Source organism: Calidris pugnax, unplaced genomic scaffold (genome assembly GCF_001431845.1).
Source record: "Calidris pugnax isolate Ruff unplaced genomic scaffold, ASM143184v1 scaffold795, whole genome shotgun sequence".
Taxonomy (NCBI): Eukaryota; Metazoa; Chordata; class Aves; order Charadriiformes; family Scolopacidae; genus Calidris; species Calidris pugnax.
The window spans coordinates 63,928-82,831 of NW_015091464.1; the positions used below are offsets into that span (position 1 = coordinate 63,928).

At 44.6% G+C, this 18,904-nt stretch overlaps 2 protein-coding genes and 1 long non-coding RNA gene across 15 annotated transcripts in view; 1 reads left to right on the plus strand and 2 right to left on the minus strand.

Moving 5' to 3' along the window:
• The window catches only part of ALPK2 (alpha kinase 2), a 33,635-nt gene extending 28,448 nt beyond the window's left edge, over positions 1 to 5,187 (minus strand). For 5 of the 11 annotated variants that reach the window (XM_014961652.1, XM_014961655.1, XM_014961653.1 and 2 more), the window contains exons 1-3: positions 5,061 to 5,187; positions 4,103 to 4,137; positions 2,977 to 3,030 (exon numbers count right to left, since the gene is read on the minus strand). The gene's annotated coding sequence lies outside the window, so the exon portion shown is untranslated. Of the gene's footprint in view, positions 1 to 2,976; positions 3,031 to 3,411; positions 3,467 to 3,530; positions 3,675 to 4,102; positions 4,138 to 4,280; positions 4,473 to 5,060 lie in introns of those variants that run through there. The other 6 variants (XM_014961661.1, XM_014961657.1, XM_014961660.1 and 3 more) reach the window with 4 other exon arrangements.
• Positions 5,188 to 5,360: 173 nt separating this feature from the next.
• MALT1 (MALT1 paracaspase) overlaps positions 5,361 to 18,904 on the plus strand; it is a 28,739-nt gene continuing 15,195 nt past the window's right edge. Inside the window, exons 1-9 of the mRNA XM_014961651.1 lie at positions 5,361 to 5,610; positions 7,054 to 7,220; positions 9,846 to 9,967; positions 11,073 to 11,223; positions 11,614 to 11,792; positions 12,349 to 12,445; positions 13,771 to 13,797; positions 14,631 to 14,666; positions 16,474 to 16,677. Coding sequence (XP_014817137.1) covers positions 5,444 to 5,610; positions 7,054 to 7,220; positions 9,846 to 9,967; positions 11,073 to 11,223; positions 11,614 to 11,792; positions 12,349 to 12,445; positions 13,771 to 13,797; positions 14,631 to 14,666; positions 16,474 to 16,677 — 1,150 coding nt within the window. The 5' untranslated portion in view covers positions 5,361 to 5,443. The remainder of the gene's footprint in view (positions 5,611 to 7,053; positions 7,221 to 9,845; positions 9,968 to 11,072; positions 11,224 to 11,613; positions 11,793 to 12,348; positions 12,446 to 13,770; positions 13,798 to 14,630; positions 14,667 to 16,473; positions 16,678 to 18,904) is intronic.
• Positions 13,364 to 18,904, minus strand: part of LOC106899755 — a 32,378-nt gene continuing 26,837 nt past the window's right edge. Inside the window, exons 4-5 of one of the 3 annotated variants that reach the window (XR_001414077.1) lie at positions 14,519 to 14,635; positions 13,364 to 13,580 (exon numbers count right to left, since the gene is read on the minus strand). This is a non-coding gene — a long non-coding RNA (uncharacterized LOC106899755). Of the gene's footprint in view, positions 13,581 to 14,356; positions 14,636 to 18,904 lie in introns of those variants that run through there. The other 2 variants (XR_001414078.1, XR_001414076.1) reach the window with 2 other exon arrangements.

The window sequence follows — 18,904 nt, forward strand, 5'->3', positions numbered from 1 at the left end:
GGAGTGGGAAGGAAGGACCTGCCTTAGCCTGCACAAAGGGTTATCTCAGCTAAACACACAGGAGGAGTGAAATGGATAATCCTCCTCTGTTTCCTATTAATAAATATCCTTTCATCAACTAATAGTTTTGTCTCTTTATACCAAATTGATACTGGGTCTGGGATACCTCAAAACACAAGGAAAATGGATAGCTACATAAATCATGTCTGTTTGTAATAGCCTTTGACCACAGAGACGTCCTCAGTAACTTATCTGCCACCATCCGCACCTGCGGGGCCACACAAAAGCTGGTCAAGGACTAATTTTCATTGAACTTCTGCACACAAACCCACCCAGAGAAAGCACAGTCTTTCTCCCTTGTACGTATGCGTGTGCGAGAAGAACGCGGATCTGTGCATAACACAGTCTACTCACCTATCCTTTAGTACTTCTCCATCAGAATGATCTTGCTTAGACAAGCAGTGGAGTATTTGCTCAGACAAGCAATGGAGTATTTGCTCATGTGTCTCATTGTTTATTCTGAGATACTCGGTCAGAGACAATAAACTCCCCAAATGCCAGCAGTTTCCTACTATCACTGCCATTCCATAGACCAAGCTTTGGGAGCTGGGTTTGCCCCTTTGAAAATTAATTACTATCCCCTAGATTATCCTACTGAACTTTAGATTTCTCATTAACTCCTCCACGTGTCTGGGCACACTATATACATTTTCATCCATCGCTTTATAGAGATGTTACATTGGCAGGTAGCTTAACCACAAAGGAAGCTGGTGGATATAATTAAGACTTCATTTAACATAAACAAGAAAAAGCTCCAAACCAAAACACTAATAACCTCAAAACCTCTCTTTATGATGAACAGAAACAGTCATATACTATGCAGATCCAATCAGAAAGCCAACTGGTATGGACAGCAGGATGTTATAAATATTACATTGATTAAAGGGAGAGAAAGCAGCAAAAGCAGAACAGAAACAACAACAAAAAGCAGAAAGGAACCTTCACCAACGACACAATTCCAATAAAAGTCTAAAAAGGGCAGTGCCTGAAGGTCCCACTGCCTGGGGCTCACTCTGGCACCCCGTTGGAATGAGCACTGCAGACACACTGTTCTGCTCCTGCCCTGCCTTTGGCACGGAGAGAAAACACCAGCATGTGGGATACAGCGGACCCTGCCGCAGCCCGGCCAGCCCTCACTCTGCGTGGCCAAGTACTGGGGCCGTACTGAGGAACACAAAGTTGCTTCAGCCCAGACACACACAGGGAAGTCTGGGGCAAAGTGCTGGTCACAAGAGACTTGTCAATGTGACTATTGGTTTCTACAGCGCTCGGGGAAACAGAACTCCATATGCATTTCTGTTAATAAATAGGACTGTATTGTTTGAGATTAGGCATGAAAAGCCGCATACCACAGACATATCGTAGCGATTCCTAGCATATGTGTGTGAGAGCTGAAAGAATAACACTTACTGCAATAGCATCGCCATGGGCATGTTCCTATCAGTCCTCTTTTTTGCCATGCATCCATCAGTACCGATGGAATCAAATTCCACATGAAATTTCTGGGCAGCTTTCCTCCACTCCTATACAGGCTTGCCAAAGCGACTGTGCCAGACAGCCAGAGAAACATCTTCCAGAAGTGTTGTGATCACACCCACATTCTCAAATATTGTTACCTTGTAAAAGTTAAAATCTCCAAGACAACAGAAACTGGAATTCTATAATTCAATTATAACTTTGTGAACTCTGGTCACAGTAGGGCTCTAGTAATTATTTACAGAGCAGTTCACTTACTGTAGACTCTAACATTTGATGAGGGTAAGAACATGTAAGGATTTACAATGACCACGTTTTCTATTTGTTTCTGTATCTCACAGCAGTTCTGACTCACTTTGCCTGGAACACAAACAATAACTACAACCATATTACTCTTCTATATAACCTTCAAGACACTGCAATCATTTCAAGCGGCACACTAGTCAAACAAGCTTGTAATGCCATAAATCAAAGTAGCAAAACACGGTATTATCTAAACCAACTACCGTATATCTATTGTATTAACAAGGTTAGGATAAAAAAAAAGTCACTGAAGTTTCGGCTGCTCAAAAAGCAGATGTCTGGAAAGCATATCCTTGCCAAATACATGGTCAAATACTGTGTTTCTGCAACTTCTGATATCTGAGGCTTTTTGAAAACGTCTACGTTAGCACACTAGCCATTGTAAAGAGCAGCACAACGCCAAGAAAACACCACAACTATAATTTGTTGGCTAAATGTAAGAAGAGTAAATTACTGGCTCTGTATATCTCTAACAAAGACCAAGTATAGAGTAATTAAAATAAGCAATCATAGCACAGCTCTTAACACTGATCTGTCTTAATCTATTTTTAACGTTCGTCAAGCATCTGACACTGTCAGCTTGAGCAATCCATGCAGCCTCATAATCATCTACATGCTACCGAGCCACCAGATTTTTTCTCAGGAATGGAGGAAGTTTTTACCTAGTGAGTATTGCAGTACTGAGTATTTACCTATGACCTATGCAATATGTATTTAGAAAGAATAAAACGCCTATTTCAGGATACCTAGTGTCACACATTCTTTACAGAAGGAAGCTTGCTTTGGTCCGATTTTTGCAATTTTGTTTGTCTTGCTGAAACGCAGAAGAAAGAGTACCAGAGTATAATTTCAAAAGCTTTTAGCAGAATTCTAAATGCAACACATTTAAAAAAAAAAAAAAAGCACTATCAAAATGAGCAACAATGACTATATTTTAGCAGAAACAAATGACAAATCATATTTCCTGCTCGATAACAGTATAAATGCATGTAGTACATTAAGAATACAGTAACTTGCTCTTCTTCATTTATTTACCTTTTATGATACACATTCTATTTGCACACAGGAGAAAAAAGTAGACAAGTAACTTTAAAAGTATAAACAATTTGACCTCTCAAACAATAAACGCGTACTTACCCTTGACTGCTCTTTCCTTAAGTTCTAGAAGAGGGCCAGGCCTGTGGTTTGACCCTGTGTTACAAGACAAAAGACACTAGATTTAAGCATGTCATTTCAGCTGAAAGCTTCTGTGCTGCTTTGCTAGTGTGACCTTAGTATAGTGAGTCTGATCACAGAACAGTTTGACTTTTAAGAGAGACTATTTCATTACATGCAGCAGATGGCTCTTCCTGGGAAAACCTCAGCCAGAAAGAGCAAGAGAGAGAGAGAGTTGGCAGCGGGGAGAGGGTACACCCTGCTTCCATAGAAGTCCATGGGAATTTCCTCGTGGCCTTGAGAGAGAGGAAGTGTTGGCCTCAGCCATTTCATAACGAAGCACTAGGTTGTTTTTTAAAGCACATGCTTAAGCATGCTCAGCCGCTTTGCTGGGCACATTGGGAGCTACTTACTTACTTGCTTGAAGTTAAGCACACAAAAGTTCTGCCAAACACGAGAAAACCTGCAATCCCTAACAAGTTGAGGAAAACAAAGGTGGACAGTGAACTTTTAATAACCACTACATAAAAACTCACCTCATCATTCACATTCCTCAAAGGCAAATAAGTGAATCCTGAAGACGGTATCCCCACTGCTGTTACCCAAGAACCCGAGTCTCACGCAGGAGGAACTTCAATGAATTGCACAAAATACTCTAAGCTTAAGGGGTCTAGAAAAGACTGAAAAACAAGCTTTGTGCCAAGTTTTTTCTTGAGCATTTTGCTGAAAGCACAGCTGAAACCAGTTATGAGATACCACAGTGCTAAATACTTCTTGTTCACAGTGTTATCTAGACCCAGATAGGAAATTGGTGTGTTCAACAATAAATATAGCACCTACAAGCACCCGCATTCAGAAATAGCAGCAAGGATATCTGGTTTATGTAACAGTCTAATAGTCAAATTAATCCCCAAAGAAATGAGAGACCAGGATTTAAAACCATATTCAACCCCTGGTAATTTAACTGCTTCACGCTGTAGGAAGACACCCAACGAGCACAGACCATAGGCTGAGGAGGGTGAAAGGCACCTGCCTGATTTTCAGCAGCTAAATCACACACAGCTGTGGATAATTACAAATCACCAGGAAGCTAAATTCACTGTCTTACCTGTATCCATTTTGCCATGCAGATTGATCTTCCACCTAAATTAGGAGAAATAAACTGTTGGTTAACAATGCAGGAAAAAGCCACTCAGCACAGTTTCTTGAAGTTAGGTCAAATTAAATGGCTTGTTTTTCAGAGATGCTCGACCCCAGAGAGGTCAAGAGAGATGCAATACTGTCACCTGCTCTGCTGTGGATGTGTATCTCCAAGCAGATGCGAGCCTGTTGACTGGAGCAATGGAACTCATGAGACAACAGGCTCTGCTGATCAGCATGGTTATTCGTTTGGTCTCAACACTCTGCAGCTGCAGCCACCAACCTTCCAGCTCACTCACAGGGAAAGTAAAGCAAGCGTGCTGTCACGTGAGGAAATACTGCAGAAATATAGTCACATCTAAACGCTTGATCACCGATTAAAAATGTTAGTTAAATTAATTTAACTGTAATTCCAGAGAGATGACAGTTCCAATTGTAATTCCAGAGAGATGATAATTCACCTTAGATCATCACTATGCTCATCAGCCCGTTAGCAGTGATGGAGAACCATCATGGAAATGTCTCTCCTTGGGAGACTCTTCCCGAGCAGTGCCTCCTGTCCCTTGCTAAGAGACACATAAGGTGCCTGACCCCTTCAGATGGGCACTTGATTTTTGGGACAGCAGCCCAGGCAGAAAGGATGTGTCACAGAGCCCATGGCTGTGTCAGCTGTGATTAGATACAGCTGTGATGAGATACAGCTGTTTCTCCTCAAAGCGAGACCCCCCGCCCCCAGTGCTGTATGATTTTTCCCCGTTTTACCCCCCTGCTCTCCATCTCACAGGAGCTCCACTCCAGGCCTTCCTCCATGGACCCCTCAGCGCCACACTGCCCACACTGAGGGCACCTCTAGACCTCCAAGCCAGAACGCTCCCCTTTCCTCCTTCAAAACGGGGTTAAAAAAACAGACCCCCTAGACCGGTTACCTCACGCTTGCGGGCTCATGGAAGAGATCTTTCCCTTCCCCAAAGCCCATGGGCCTCCCGGGCACCAACATGGCGGAGGGGGGTCCCCACAGGCGAGGGCAGGAAGATGCGTCGCGCGTGAGGCCAACGCCATGGCCCGGCCGTGACCGAGTCGCGCCGCCCCGGGCCCGGGGCGGCGCGACTCGGTTACGGCCGGGCCATGGCGTTGGCCTCGGCTCCGGACGGGTCGCACCGAGCTGTGCCGGGCTTGAGGGACCCTGCCCCGGTCCGTACCCCACCGCCTGCCCCGCCGCACCCTGCGGCTGCGCCTCGGCGCGTCCTTCCGGGCGGGAGCACCGCCCCGAACCGGAGGGCCCGTAAGTGAGGAGGCAGGAGCCGGGGTGATGTCGGAACCGGTGCGCAGCGGGACCCCGGCGGGTTCCCTGCCCGTCAGCCGCTTAGCTGAGCCGCTGCTCCGGAGGCTCAGCGAGCTGCTGGACCGAGCGGCGCCCGGCAAGGGCTGGCGGGACCTGGCGCAGCGAGCGGGGAGCCGCGGCAGGGTCCGGCTGAGGTGAGGACGGGCGGCGGGGGCGGCCGCGGGGGGCCCGTCCCGGAGCCTGCCCCGAGGGGACGGTGAGGGATGCGGCCGGCGAGGGTGAAGCGGGGGGTGCGGGCTCCTCCCGGGGTAGGTCTGTGCCGGGGCGGGGGAGCGACAGCCGAGCCCCGCGCTTGGTTCCGTGACCCAGCGACACCCCCCCGTCCCTCCCGCAAGCCCGCACCCGGCCGGCACACGGGCAGGAGCGTCCATCCCCGAGGGAAGCCCCCGGGACGGAGGAGGCGCAGCCCGTCCCCGGGAGATGATGGCCGAGTCCCGGGCGAGGAAGCCGTGGGGCTCGTGGGGCTGCGCTTTGCCCCCGCAGAGCATCCCCCGTATCCTCGCCCGGCTCCCCGCAGCCCCGGGAGCACGGAGAAGGGCTGGGGCTCTGCCCCGTAGCTCCTCTGGGCTCCATCAGGGTAAACATCTTCATTTTCTTCAGCTCTTGCTGCCCGGGTCCCGTTCTCTGGGTCGCTTCCTCCTCATCTCACTTCCTGTGGCTTCTCAAGGTTTTGTTCAGAGGGTGGCATCTCAAAAAATGAGGCTTTTCAAGTGCAGCACGGAATGTACGTTATGAAGATGTGTCCTTTCTGTATTATAGCTGTATTTATCAATGTAGGGAAGTAGAACCTGGGGATTACAACGTGACCCCTCTGTCAGCTAGGTTTGTTTTTCTGTAATAACCAGTAAAATCCCGCAAAAGTCTACACGATAAGCAAAAATATCTTGCCTCCAGGTTTGCATTGCACTGTGATTTAATGCAGAAAACACTGATGAATCTTTTTAGCAGGTATCCATAAACTTGCATTCTCTTTCCATAGCTGTATTCATTTCCTAATTATCTGTGTTATTTTAATCTGCCACGATTGGAAGCGCATGAAGCCTTAACACCAAAATTTATACCTGGGGATGAAGGCATTGGAGCAGTTAAGGGCACTGTGGCAGTGGTGTGTGTATCAGTTACGCTGCAGCAGCTGCTTAACAATTAGTCTGAAAATCAAAGTCTTCCTGGACTTTCAAGTTAGGTTCTGACTCACTCTTTACCGCTTCTGAATTAGGCACATGAAAATGAAAGGTGCTGTGCTTGCTTTTCTGCTGAGACTTTAAAAAGTGAAAATTAGATTTCTTAATACATTTAGGCAGAATTGTTAGGTACGAGCATCTCTCATTAATTTGTAGCACGCAGCTCACTAATACCGCTTTCTCTCTGTAGAGGTGTCATGTGTAACCTCTGAACTCCTGAAACTAGAAGGAAGTAGTGCAGATACATCCAAATCAGCTAGGAATTCCCCATCTCTGGGGCTGGTTTTTTTTCAGTGTTTTTGTGTGTCTACAAGTGTGTTTTTAACCGGGCTCCTTTCTGAGGAAGAAGCACTAAAGAGGTCTATGCCACTTTGTCTTTCTCCTATTGCTCTGTAGCCCTCTGGATTTAGAGCAGTGTTCCCTCAAGGTGCTGGAGCCAGAAGGAAGTCCCAGCTGGAGCCTCCTGAAGCTGCTGGGAGATCGGGGCTGCACTGTGGTGGAGCTGGTGGAGTTCCTGCAGGCACTGGAGCACACGGAGGCTCTCCAGTGCCTCAGCCACTCAGGTCAGTTCTAGTTTGTGCCTTCCGTGCAACTGCCTGTTTGGAAGCACTGGAGGATTTGTTTTCCACAGTAAGCAAAAACATCTAGCAGTTGGTGTTCGTGTAATTACCATAGTAGTGGGCTGATGTGATTCTGAGGTTAAAAGTAAGCCAAGGAGGTGAGCAGGCTTAGCGCAGTGCAGACATGGACCTGGCTGTGTGGGTATGGCAGGTCCTGACTCAGGTCCTGTGTCAGGCTGTGCCCTCGGGAGATGCTCATGGCACTGACACAGTTGAGGTAGAAGGACAAGTGGTGTTGCCAGCTGTCTGTATGGGCTACAGGTTTCATTAACTGCGTTTCATAGCTTGCCCTAATTGAAAGAGAAGGGACCAGTTAGTGCCAGTTCTGGTGCATACTGGATTCAGCCCGACTTGCTAACTGGACAGAAAAACAGAGTGACTTAGATAGAACTAGGTTATTTTCCACTAACCCGTTCAGCTCACTTCTTCGCAAAAAGTCTAGAAGTGGGGCCAACACAAGGGAATTCATGGGTAAAACCAGGGCCCTTTTTTCCTGCTTTGGGCTGTGGTGGAATCCAGCCTATCGGGCAGTCACAAAAGCTTCTCTTGAGAGCAGGGAGTGGAAATGAGACTAGCGAGCTCCTTGCCATACTGATAGCTGTCCTGTTCTTGGGACAGTCTGAGGAACGAAGCTGTGGGCTGAGAACCATTGTTAAGACAACCTTGGGATCTTCCAGGTAAATTTCACTGAATTTCACTGAATTTCTAGAGTTGGAAGGGACCACAGAGATCATCTAGTCCAACTCCCCTGCTGAAGCAGGATTGCCTAGGATTATAGTAATGCTTTGCAGCTCTTTCATCTAGTTAAGGCTGCTGCTTCTACCGTCCTATGAGGACTATGTGGTGTGGGATGGGATGCGATGGAGTTATGTGCCAGCTTAGTCCAGCTGAAGTACAGCACCGTAGGCCTGGCAGGGAGAGGGGAGCTGATGGTAGAGCAGCATGAGTCTTCCCTGACACATTGGGTTAATGCAGTAGAAGATCATCTTCCTAAAAAGACACAAAATAGAAGTGATAATAACTTTAAAACTTCTCCATTTCGGTAGTGAGAAAGCTTAGGCATCTTCTTCCTTGGGTTGCCTCTCTGTCTCGTCTCTTCCCTTTTCTCATCTTGTCATGTTGTGAGCTTGCTGGAAACGGATGAAATGCGATGAGCTTTCTCCCAGGCTAAGAATGAAAAAGCCTGAATATGCAATCAGTGGTACTACAGTCTAGTCCTCGTGCAGCCCCACTGAGTTGTGGTGATTGAAAAAAGACCAAAGAGGTGCTTTTCCTCTGCAGGCTCTTCCTGCGGTGGTTTAGGCACTTGGGTCTCAGTGTGAGTAACTAAGGCTGAGTTTCCAGAAATGAGTGCAACTGTTTCCCAGTGTGTAAGCTAAGAACGCAGCAGTCAGGTTATAGTTAAGATTATGAGTATGTAATTTACGCTGCATATTTCAGAGTCTGGTAATCCTAAATGTCAGTTTGCCATCCTTCATGGTAAAACTCGAGCTTTGCATTCCCAATGAAAATTGAAGAAGTATTTGTGTATCTTTGTGATCGTTCAAAAGATTGAGCCAGAAGGTTTTCTTTTTGAACCAGAGAATTCTGTGGTGCTTGCCGGAAGTAGCTTAGTGCTGAAAGAATTGCAGGAAAAGGAATGAAACTGTGAAGAAATTATGAATCAGATTTCTTTGAAGTTGTTTGTAATACTTCTAAGGAGTACAAACTGCTAATCTTTCAGAGAATTTGTTTTTCTCAACTACTTGAGAGATACTAGTGATGCAAATTAAGAGAGATTTAAAAAAAAAAAACAAAAACAAACAAACAACAACTGGAAGTCTTTGGAAAGACCCCAGGATCTTTGTTGGGATCATGCTGCAACTAGGTCTCTGGAATCGTCTGAGTTAAGAAAACAACTGGATCATATCAGACCAGGGTCAGAATTTCGCTCACGCTATTGTCTGGTGAGGTAAAATTTGCAGTGGAATGTACCTTGACCTGGGAGGCTGGCAGAAGAAACCCTGGCCCCAAGTTCTAGAGGAGTAAAGGCATCAATCCCAAACCAGTGTTGCAGCTGGTAAGGTTGCACGAGGAGTAGGAGAAAAACACACTGTGTTGCAGTTAAACTAAGTCTTACTGCTTCAGTCCATCCCTTGGGCTGTGCTTAATCTGAAGATGAACAGCTCAAGGAAGTTGTTGGGAGTGAGCAAACTCATAAAACTGGGAATACCTTTCCCAGACAGGGTCTGTGATGCCTTTAAAGTATTACTGCGTTAGTGAGTAGAGAGTAAGAGGAACTGAAGTATCCTAAAGTCAAAATGGCTGAATGGTCTAATTTAAATCTTCCATAAACTCTGTAGAGTACTGATCACTTTAAGCCTGGATTCGGTGCAATGGAAGACACTTTTGAGTGTCTTAAAGTCATATGACTAATTGGAACTGCGTGCATACACTGTACAAACAAATTATTTTCAAGTATATTTAATGACAGAGACTTTCTTTGCTCAAAGGACAATTTAAGTGCAAATTTAAATTGTGGAGTTGTAATTCTTAAAAACTTTCCTATGTGTTAATTCTTTTTGAAAGGTATAAAGATTGTTGTGCAGCCCGACTCTCAAGCAGTGCTCTCTGGGCAGGTCGTCAAGCTATGCTGCTGGGCAACAGGGCACCCATTTGTGCACTACCAGTGGTTCAAACAGGAAAAGGAGGTAAGAGTTGATTGAGAATATGGATCTTCTAAGTGGTGAAAAGAATAGGTAATAATTTAAAGACTCTTATTTACAAAGAGAGAAGACTGCTATATATACACTAATAAAAATAGAAGTTCAAGAAATGCTGCATAATGACCCTATGAGTGTGCTAAACCATTAAGGTGATTCCTTGTATTCAGACCCCTCCATCCTTGGAGGCAAATCCTGCAAGGTGACAGGAAGGAAATGGCAAGTTCGGTTGCCTCTTGGGCTACCAAGAAGTTTAACAAAGGCTACTGAGAACCTGCCACACTGGAACAAGCACCAGTTGCTGCTGGTTTGGGACAGATGGGATCTGGTTTCCTAAGAGTGAGCAAAGGCCTGAGCTCGGGGTTGCCACAGGCTTCCTCAGTGAAATACCAGAATGCGTATCAGCTGGGGTCACTGGAATTTGAAGGACAGCACTTACCCCCATGTTTGCAGTCTAGTTATTTTTCTACAAGATGAATGCACTTATTTCTTAATGTTATTTTATTGTAAGCACTGTTTTGAAAACTGCAGGAAGTTTATGGTATTTTTAATGGCTGTTAGGAATTAAATTTTTAATTCATTTTCTGCACCTTTTTAAAGGTTTACCTAGATCATTCAAAACATGGCTTAAAAATATGATTACACTAATTTGCTGCTCATTACAGTTAAAATATAGATGTAGTGAAAAATTATTTTCTGTGAAAGAATGTTAGAGTTTCCTGGTCATAGCTGAGTATATCTTAAGATAAGAGCTGAATGTAGCGCTCACACTGGTTGGAGTAATGCTTAAGAAATTATTCCGAGTTATTTGTGGAGAAAGGTAAAAGTTATTAATTTCAGGAAGGAAGAGCTGTTCAACTGCCGTAAGAGCTCAGAGTTGTCTTAAATAGAGGCATATGAATTATTCTTGGAAGAAAGCCTCTCTCTGAACTACTAAATACGTAGAACAAGAACTGTCTCATCCAAAAGTTTCAAGTAAGTGAAGGAATTGAGGCTGGTGTTGTGGACATTGAAAGAAATATTCTTATGTTTGATCCTGGCTCCGATTGAATCAATCTAAGTTTAAGTGTTTCTTGGTTCACCTGTAATTCAGGTTCCCCACGGCAATTCTCCAGAGCTGGTTTTGAATCCGGTGAGTGTGAACGATTCGGGGTTTTACATCTGCCGAGTGAACAGCGAGTCTGCCTTTGTGTTCAGCCGCTGGGCACGACTTGACGTTTGTGATCTCCAGGGCTCCTCTCATGGTGAGTGGCAAAAACATTGTCTTCTGAAGGTCTGTCTTCCCACTCGTTAGAGGGACGTGGGTCCCCGTTGCTGTCTGGCACAGATGTGGGAAAGGGCTGACTAACAATGCAGCATCCAGTTACTGGGTCTTGTACTGCTCGCAAAAACAGGAGAGAAATGAAGTTCCACAGTCGTGGGTAAGAATGGGCAGATGGAAAACACACACAGTCTCAGATCCTTTTAATTCCCAGAGGATTCTTGGACCAAAAAATCAATTCTTTAACTCTTGTTGTTTATCTGTTTACCTGTTGTAACTGGCAAGTGACTGGACACACACAGTCTATTCTGAATTTTTTCAGCTGTTGTTAGTCTGTGTGTGCTTAGATTAACTTTCTTTTTTTTTTTTTAAGGGAGCTTAATTGGTTTGCCCGAGAACAAGTTGCGCATTTGTGTTCAGCCTCAGCCACAAAACCTAGCAGTGGGGGATGCTTTGGTACTAGAATGTGGAGCTGTGGGAAACCCAATTCCCCATTACCAGTGGTTCCGAAATGGATTTCCCTTGGCAAATGGGAGCAAAAATGTCTACACAGTAAGTTACTGCAAAGTGCCAGCCTCAGGGGACCAACATGTAACCACCTCTAACTTGTCACATACCTTTCCTTGCTTCTTCATAACCTCGATAACCACTTGTGGAAGCGCACACTCCTCGTTGCTCTCTTGTTCTGTTGTTCCTCACTTGCCCATACTGTTCCAAGGCTCTCGGGTGCATAATTTTAATCCTGTACGTGTCTCAGGCTGTAGTCATGGGGTAGAAGGCTATGGTGGATGTGTTGAGACAACAAAGATTAAGTATCAGTAAAAGTGAAAGCTTCCCTCTTTCCTGCACCGCAAAGCACTGATTTGTATGAGCCGATACGTGCAGTACTTAATGCATCTTGAGCCTGTGAGATGGCTTTCCATTCCTCCTGCCTTTCTTGCAAGCATTTCTGGAACACTCATGCTGTCCACCTCATTGAAGAGTCAGCTTTTGGGTTTGTTTAGGCTTTGTCTTCAGTTTTTACACTTTCTTGCTGGCGGGCTTAAATGAAACTGATAGAAGTGTTGTTTTGGGGTCTGGTGGGATGACTGTGACGATGCTCGTTCAGGTAACTTACGTGGACGTGGAACATCAGGGGACATACTGGTGTCATGTATACAATGACCGGGAAGATCAAGACAGCCAGAAGATAGAAGTCATTATAGGTAAGGAGCTTTTCTGTTTGATGCAAGTCCATTGATTTATCAATTTCTTACCTATTGTTAGTATTTATTTTTGAAGCTTTCAGTATTAAGCCAAGCATATAGCCTCCTGGTGCTTTAGTTTCTCTGTTTGTTAAAATAGCCACACTTGCTTGCAGCAAATGAATTTTTAGAGCTTTATCAGCTGTAAACTGCTTTGGGCTTTTATAGTAACCAAATGACCTTTGTCTTTCACTTTGTGTGCTGCCTCTCATAACTGAGAGCAATTGTCTTCCAATTTTTCTCCCCCTTAAAACCCAAGGAAGGAAAGCTATGGCAGTGGAGTGCGCAGAAGGTAAAGTAGATCTTTAGTTGTGAATCAATTTTCAAAAATGAATGATGGGGGTGATGGATCGTTGAGCATGTTGCTGAAAAGCACGTCTGGGTTAAGAGCTTCGGTCTATTTTAAAGCACTGAGGTATGATGCAACCTTCCTTCTGCATGTGTTTCTGTCCTGTTTGCTGTGATAAGGAGGAAAACCAAGTGACTTTCTTCTGTGGCATTCACTGGGTTTGTGTCCTGTGCTTACAGTTTCTGGGGAAATCTAAAGGTCCTGAGATTTCTTTGGCTGGGCTCAGGAGGCAACATCTTGCAAGAAAAGCTGGAGATGTTTAGGAGCCTGGGTTACCTTAGAGAGCTGGACAGAGCTTGTTCCTCTGGCAGCTATGTCTCTGCAAGAGATGTTTCCAGCAACTTTTCCAGCCCACTTCTGTGTCTGAAGAGGTCTCCCAGGGCTCTGGGCACGGAGCAGCCCTGCTCCAACACACCTCTGGGGCTCAGATAAAGGGGTTTCTTTTCCATAGTTTCCAGCATTCTCACACTAATTATGTGAAACAACGTGGTAGCTTAGAACACTTGAAAATCCTATCTGAAGTGTTTCTGAATACGCATGGTTTTACGAAGTAAGATTTCTTGCTCAGGATGTTGCTTTTTCAGCAGTCCTTCCAACATCTGTTTTTCCAAAGGGTGATTCTGGCCTCTTGTTCCTTCTTCATTCCACTGAGGCACCGCCTGTGTTTCTCCCTTTGTTTCGAGATCTCCTGTATTATACTGCTGTGTCAGGAATAGCTTAGTGTATTGATGTAGGAATTCCTCTTCTCTGCATGTGGAATAAACATAGGAAAGATTAGAGTTACAGAAATGCGAAGCCAAAAGTATTTTAGAAAGGTAGTTTGTCTTCTAATATTTGACTTCTATTAATTATGGCATGACACTTAATTATATTTTTATTAATAAATGTATTTTTCTTCTTGTTTAAATTATTATTTTATTGGTGTATTTTTTCACAGAAGATCTAAGTGATCTTCAAAAACCAGGTAAGGGACAAGTTTTGAAACACTTTAATTTTGCATCTTCATTTTACATTACAAATCACTGGAGCCTAGCTGGGCTACAATGGGTGGTTTATGTTATTTGGATGTATTTATAACTGGGGATTTGATAGGGGTGGATACCATGTTAAGACTGGCACAGCTTTCTGGTTCCAATAAATTACCTTGAAGAATACAGTGAATCATGGGGCTGCTGTTACCTTTGCCAAATCACACAGAGCTGCTCTTTTATGCTGCATGTATACTTAAACACAGAAGAAGTTCTCTCTTGCTTTCTTGTCTGTGGTTTCTCTGGTCTCTAAGTTTTAGTATGTTGCTGCCTTTTCAGATGAATAAGGTGAAAAAAATGTAGGGTATCTGGCTGTCACCCATGACACATTGAATTGGTGAATTTCTTAAATTAACCTTGGAGTGAGATGATGTGATTTGAAGCTTGTTTTGTGTTTGTTACAGAAATGTAGATCTGGAGTAGTGCTCAAGAAGGGATTATCCCTGATACTGTGTTCCCAAAATCTCAAATCACAACTGCACTGTGAGCATCTCTTACTTCTTAATTTATAAGAACTAACTGTTCATATCCTATTAGGCTATGTTTGCTGGAATAGGGTGAAGGAAATCAGGTAAACACCACCACCACAACACCCTAAAATCCCACCAAAACAAAACCAAAAAAAAAGTACTTCTTTGTCTTAAGCTAATAACTTACTAGGTAAAGCAGCACCAATAGACTGTGGGTGTGTGGAACAGGCAGTTCATTTGTGGACACTGGCAGCTGTGACTGTAGTTACTGACGATCTGCTCTCTTAATCTATTTCAAGGAGACCTGCAAGAACAATCACATCACAGACCGGTTGGTAAGTAGTTTTGTAGCCGTAATGCTCCTATGTATTTCATCACTAGGAAATAGGTTTTGCTGTTTCTGGGTATTGCTGCTCCTGCCACAGCTAGTGAAATAACAGTGGTGTGTGTGAAGAGCTGCGGGGCAGGGGGGTTGTTCTGGGTATTTTATAGTCCTTTATACTGCTTGCATGCCCTTTCAGCAGTAAACGCTGGGGAGGGCACCAGTATTTTTAGTGACTGGGTGCAGTGTCTCCAACTCCTCTGTTTGAATTTACTGTTTCAAATTCCTCTGGCCAGGACCTGGGCAAGTGTGTTCCTCCATGACTTTGGTTGGAGACAGTGGTCAGGGGATGACGGGGTAGGAAGGCTGGAGTTCTCTGTCTGCTGGGGGTGTGCTGTCCCTGCAGGCTCCGCTCTCCCTCTGCGCGTTGTGGGGATGCCCTCATCCTGAGCCCAACCTCGTCGAGATGGTTGGATGGCCTCTGCGTGTTAGGAAGAATACTTGCTGAAGAATAGGTTTTAATGATATTCTTAAATATGGATGGTAGGCTGGACTGTGGTCAGGCCTGTTGTCGTGTCGATACTAGCCCAGCTGGACAGGCTGCTGGCCTCTGTCAGAACGTCATCACTCTTTCAGGTCCATCGCTGTGAGAAGGGAGTGTGAGTGCTCCCAGTCCTGGCTCATCTTTTCTAAATTAATTAGAAAGCTTGTACTTCTAAAAGTGTTTTTCAGTGACAGTATCCCACTGTCGCTTGGTCTCTGCCGTTTGAAATAGTTTACACTCTTCAGGACCTTGGCTGTTTTCCAGCTGCAAAACTGTTGAAAAGACCTTGTTTGAAGGCAGTGGAAGGTTAGAGCTGGAGGCTGTGGACAGGCATCCTCCCTGGATCTGGCTCTGCGGGGTTCCTGACTCCAGAGCAGGTTTGGGGTGTTCACACAGCTCATTTGCCACCGGAGCTGTGGGTGCAACAGTTCCTGTTGGGGAGAAGTAACAAGCCAGGAAGGAAATGCCTTGCTTTGATTAGATGCCTTTCTGTAACTCGGAGTGCAATTTTGGAATAAAAATAGGGTAGTGGTCTCAAAAGCACTTCTGTCCCCTCTTGCTGCAGCTTTGTTCTGTTATGACATAATTACTTCTGACTTTGAACAAACTCCACATAAGCATAACTCAGACTATGAGAACATCAGTTGATTTCCCTCTGAATTTTGTCAATTTCCCATGTCTCTGTGTAGCTGTTTTTAACCAGAACAACAGTCAAAAGAAACCTTAACAAATACAAAGAAGACTTTTTACTTCTGACCTATAAATTTTCCACCTCAATATGCCATGTTTTAGAGAAACAGGAGATGGGGGCTGGAGATGTGGAAGTGGTCTTTTGTGTGTAGTGGCTCTTTGTTTGTTTTTTAAGAAGCATAAGGAAATTTGAGTTTCAGGGGAAAGTACGGTGCCCATAGCTTTGGCAACTTGTCATAAGAATTTTCATGTTTATTAAATTTCCTCATGCATGGGGGAATTCAGTAATTGTGCCTTCAAGAAAATGAAAGAAATGGGAGGTACCTTAGTGACTCACTTGGCGGATTATCCCGTCTGAGGTGCATCATGGTTCAGAGGTGTTGGCTGTCGGGCCATGCTGAAACGGGTGTTTGGTTTTTGGATGAGCTGCATTGTTGATGAGGGATGACACTTACAATCATACAAAATGTTATGCCTGAAGTGAGATTGGATACTGTTTTCGCTTTAGAAGAAACTGAACGTAAAGGTGTTGAGCCCATGGAGCATGTAACGGTGCTGTGGTTCTGTGTCCCCGTTGTCCCCGCAGCCACAGACAAGGTAGCGCTGTTAATAGGAAACATGAGCTACTGGAATCACCCCCGGCTCAAGGCTCCCATGGTGGACGTCTATGAACTGACTAATTTGCTAAGACAGCTGGATTTCAAAGTTGTTTCTTTGCTGGATCTCACCGAGTCCGAGATGCGAAACGCAGTGGATGAGTTCTTACTTCTCCTGGACAGAGGAGTGTACGGTAAGAAGCCGTGACGTCCCTTCTGGGGTCGGGGTTGTGATGTGTCTGGTATTTGCCTCTGCCAGCTCAGGCACGTGATCGCAAAACAGACTTCACAGCGAACAGCTTGTGTGTACAACGGGAAAAGTAAGCTTAAAACAGCCACCAGCACATTCTTTGACCTTCGTTAAAATGTTACTGTTTCTTTAATCTTAGAACAGATAAAATGTGAGCTACGGAATTCAGGTTCTGACTTTCTGCAGTTGTCAATAGTAAAGGATTCTGTTTGGGCAGAACTCAGGTACCACTGTTTGACAGCTCTGCAGAAGGTCTGGATATAGAGTGTAAAATCTATTCTTTTTGTCTGTCTTTGCACATTTGCTTCATTAACCCAAATAACACCCCATAAAAATCCAAGGCTCTCACCTTCAAATTGAAGCATCGCTCTACTGATTGTACAGCAGCATCTCATCACTCTTGGTTTAAGTTACAGGAGAACAAATTAGGCAAAGTATGCATACTAAAGATGTGTTGAACATATTTCTCCTTTTTTTTTTTTAATTTTCCTCTCTAAGTTTTTGTTATTTGAGTCACCCATCCATTTCGAAGCTACCTGTAATAGACTATTAATAATTTTAAGCTCACACTGCACAGAAGGTGCCTTCTGCTGGGGTGATAAGTAACCAGCTGGGTCAGGTGTGCGTCGCTGCTGCTGTGCCTTGGTCCTTAGGTGGTGACTCGTGTGTTGGGATTCTCTGTCCGGCATAGACTTGATTTTGAGGGACCAAGCCCAAGGCAGAGCTGGTGGCTGTGCCAGCTGGGGGAGGGCATGGTGGAGTTGATGCACAGAGCAAAAACCTTCATGTCCTGCATGGAAAACGCCTAGAATGGCTTGGAGCATAAGAGAGTTCCTCTGTGGGCTTTGAAGAGTTTGCTGCTGACTACTGCTATTTCTGTCATTTTTCTAAAAGCTAAGGTTGCATAAACAGCACCAGAAATGGTTTAGAACAGGGACCAAAACATTCTGCCAGCTGTCCTATCTAAATTGCAGAATTCCTATAGTAATGCCCATCCAAGAAAACAGGATTGGATTCTTTTTTGGAACACAAGGTCAGATTATTTCTTAGTGTGACTTTTTTAATGGTGTGTTACCTGATGCGCTGTCTGTGCAGAACTGGCTGATCTGACATTTGGGCATTTATGTCAGAGGCAAAACTTGCATGACACGAGGACTAATTATGGCAGTGAAGTATAGCAGACTTTGAGAGCAGTCTTCTTTTTTTGTTCCCTGGGAAATAGATGTGCTTATACATCTGAGTGAGCTTTTGCATTTTTGCACCTTCTTCATTTTTTTCTGCAATGGTTGACGTGAATTTAGAAAATAAAGTACTGAAAGACTAATGAGTTTCTCGCCAGCACCATATGAAAGCTCTTATAGGGCCTATTTTTGCAGTTGTATTTTTGCAGCAAGTTGATATTTCTGAAAGGTGAGCAGAGCATTCTTTCAGGAGTGTCTGGTAGCAGCTACTTTCATTTAAACGGTCACTTTGTTCTTTCTGGCCATTTGTTATTTGAGTCACCCATCCATTTCGAAGCTACCTGTAATAGACTATTAATAATTTTAAGCTCACACTGCACAGAAGGTGCCTTCTGCTGGGGTGATAAGTAACCAGCTGGGTCAGGTGTGCGTCGCTGCTGCTGTGCCTTGGTCCTTAGGTGGTGACTCGTGTGTTGGGATTCTCTGTCCGGCATAGACTTGATTTTGAGGGACCAAGCCCAAGGCAGAGCTGGTGGCTGTGCCAGCTGGGGGAGGGCATGGTGGAGTTGATGCACAGAGCAAAAACCTTCATGTCCTGCATGGAAAACGCCTAGAATGGCTTGGAGCATAAGAGAGTTCCTCTGTGGGCTTTGAAGAGTTTGCTGCTGACTACTGCTATTTCTGTCATTTTTCTAAAAGCTAAGGTTGCATAAACAGCACCAGAAATGGTTTAGAACAGGGACCAAAACATTCTGCCAGCTGTCCTATCTAAATTGCAGAATTCCTATAGTAATGCCCATCCAAGAAAACAGGATTGGATTCTTTTTTGGAACACAAGGTCAGATTATTTCTTAGTGTGACTTTTTTAATGGTGTGTTACCTGATGCGCTGTCTGTGCAGAACTGGCTGATCTGACATTTGGGCATTTATGTCAGAGGCAAAACTTGCATGACACGAGGACTAATTATGGCAGTGAAGTATAGCAGACTT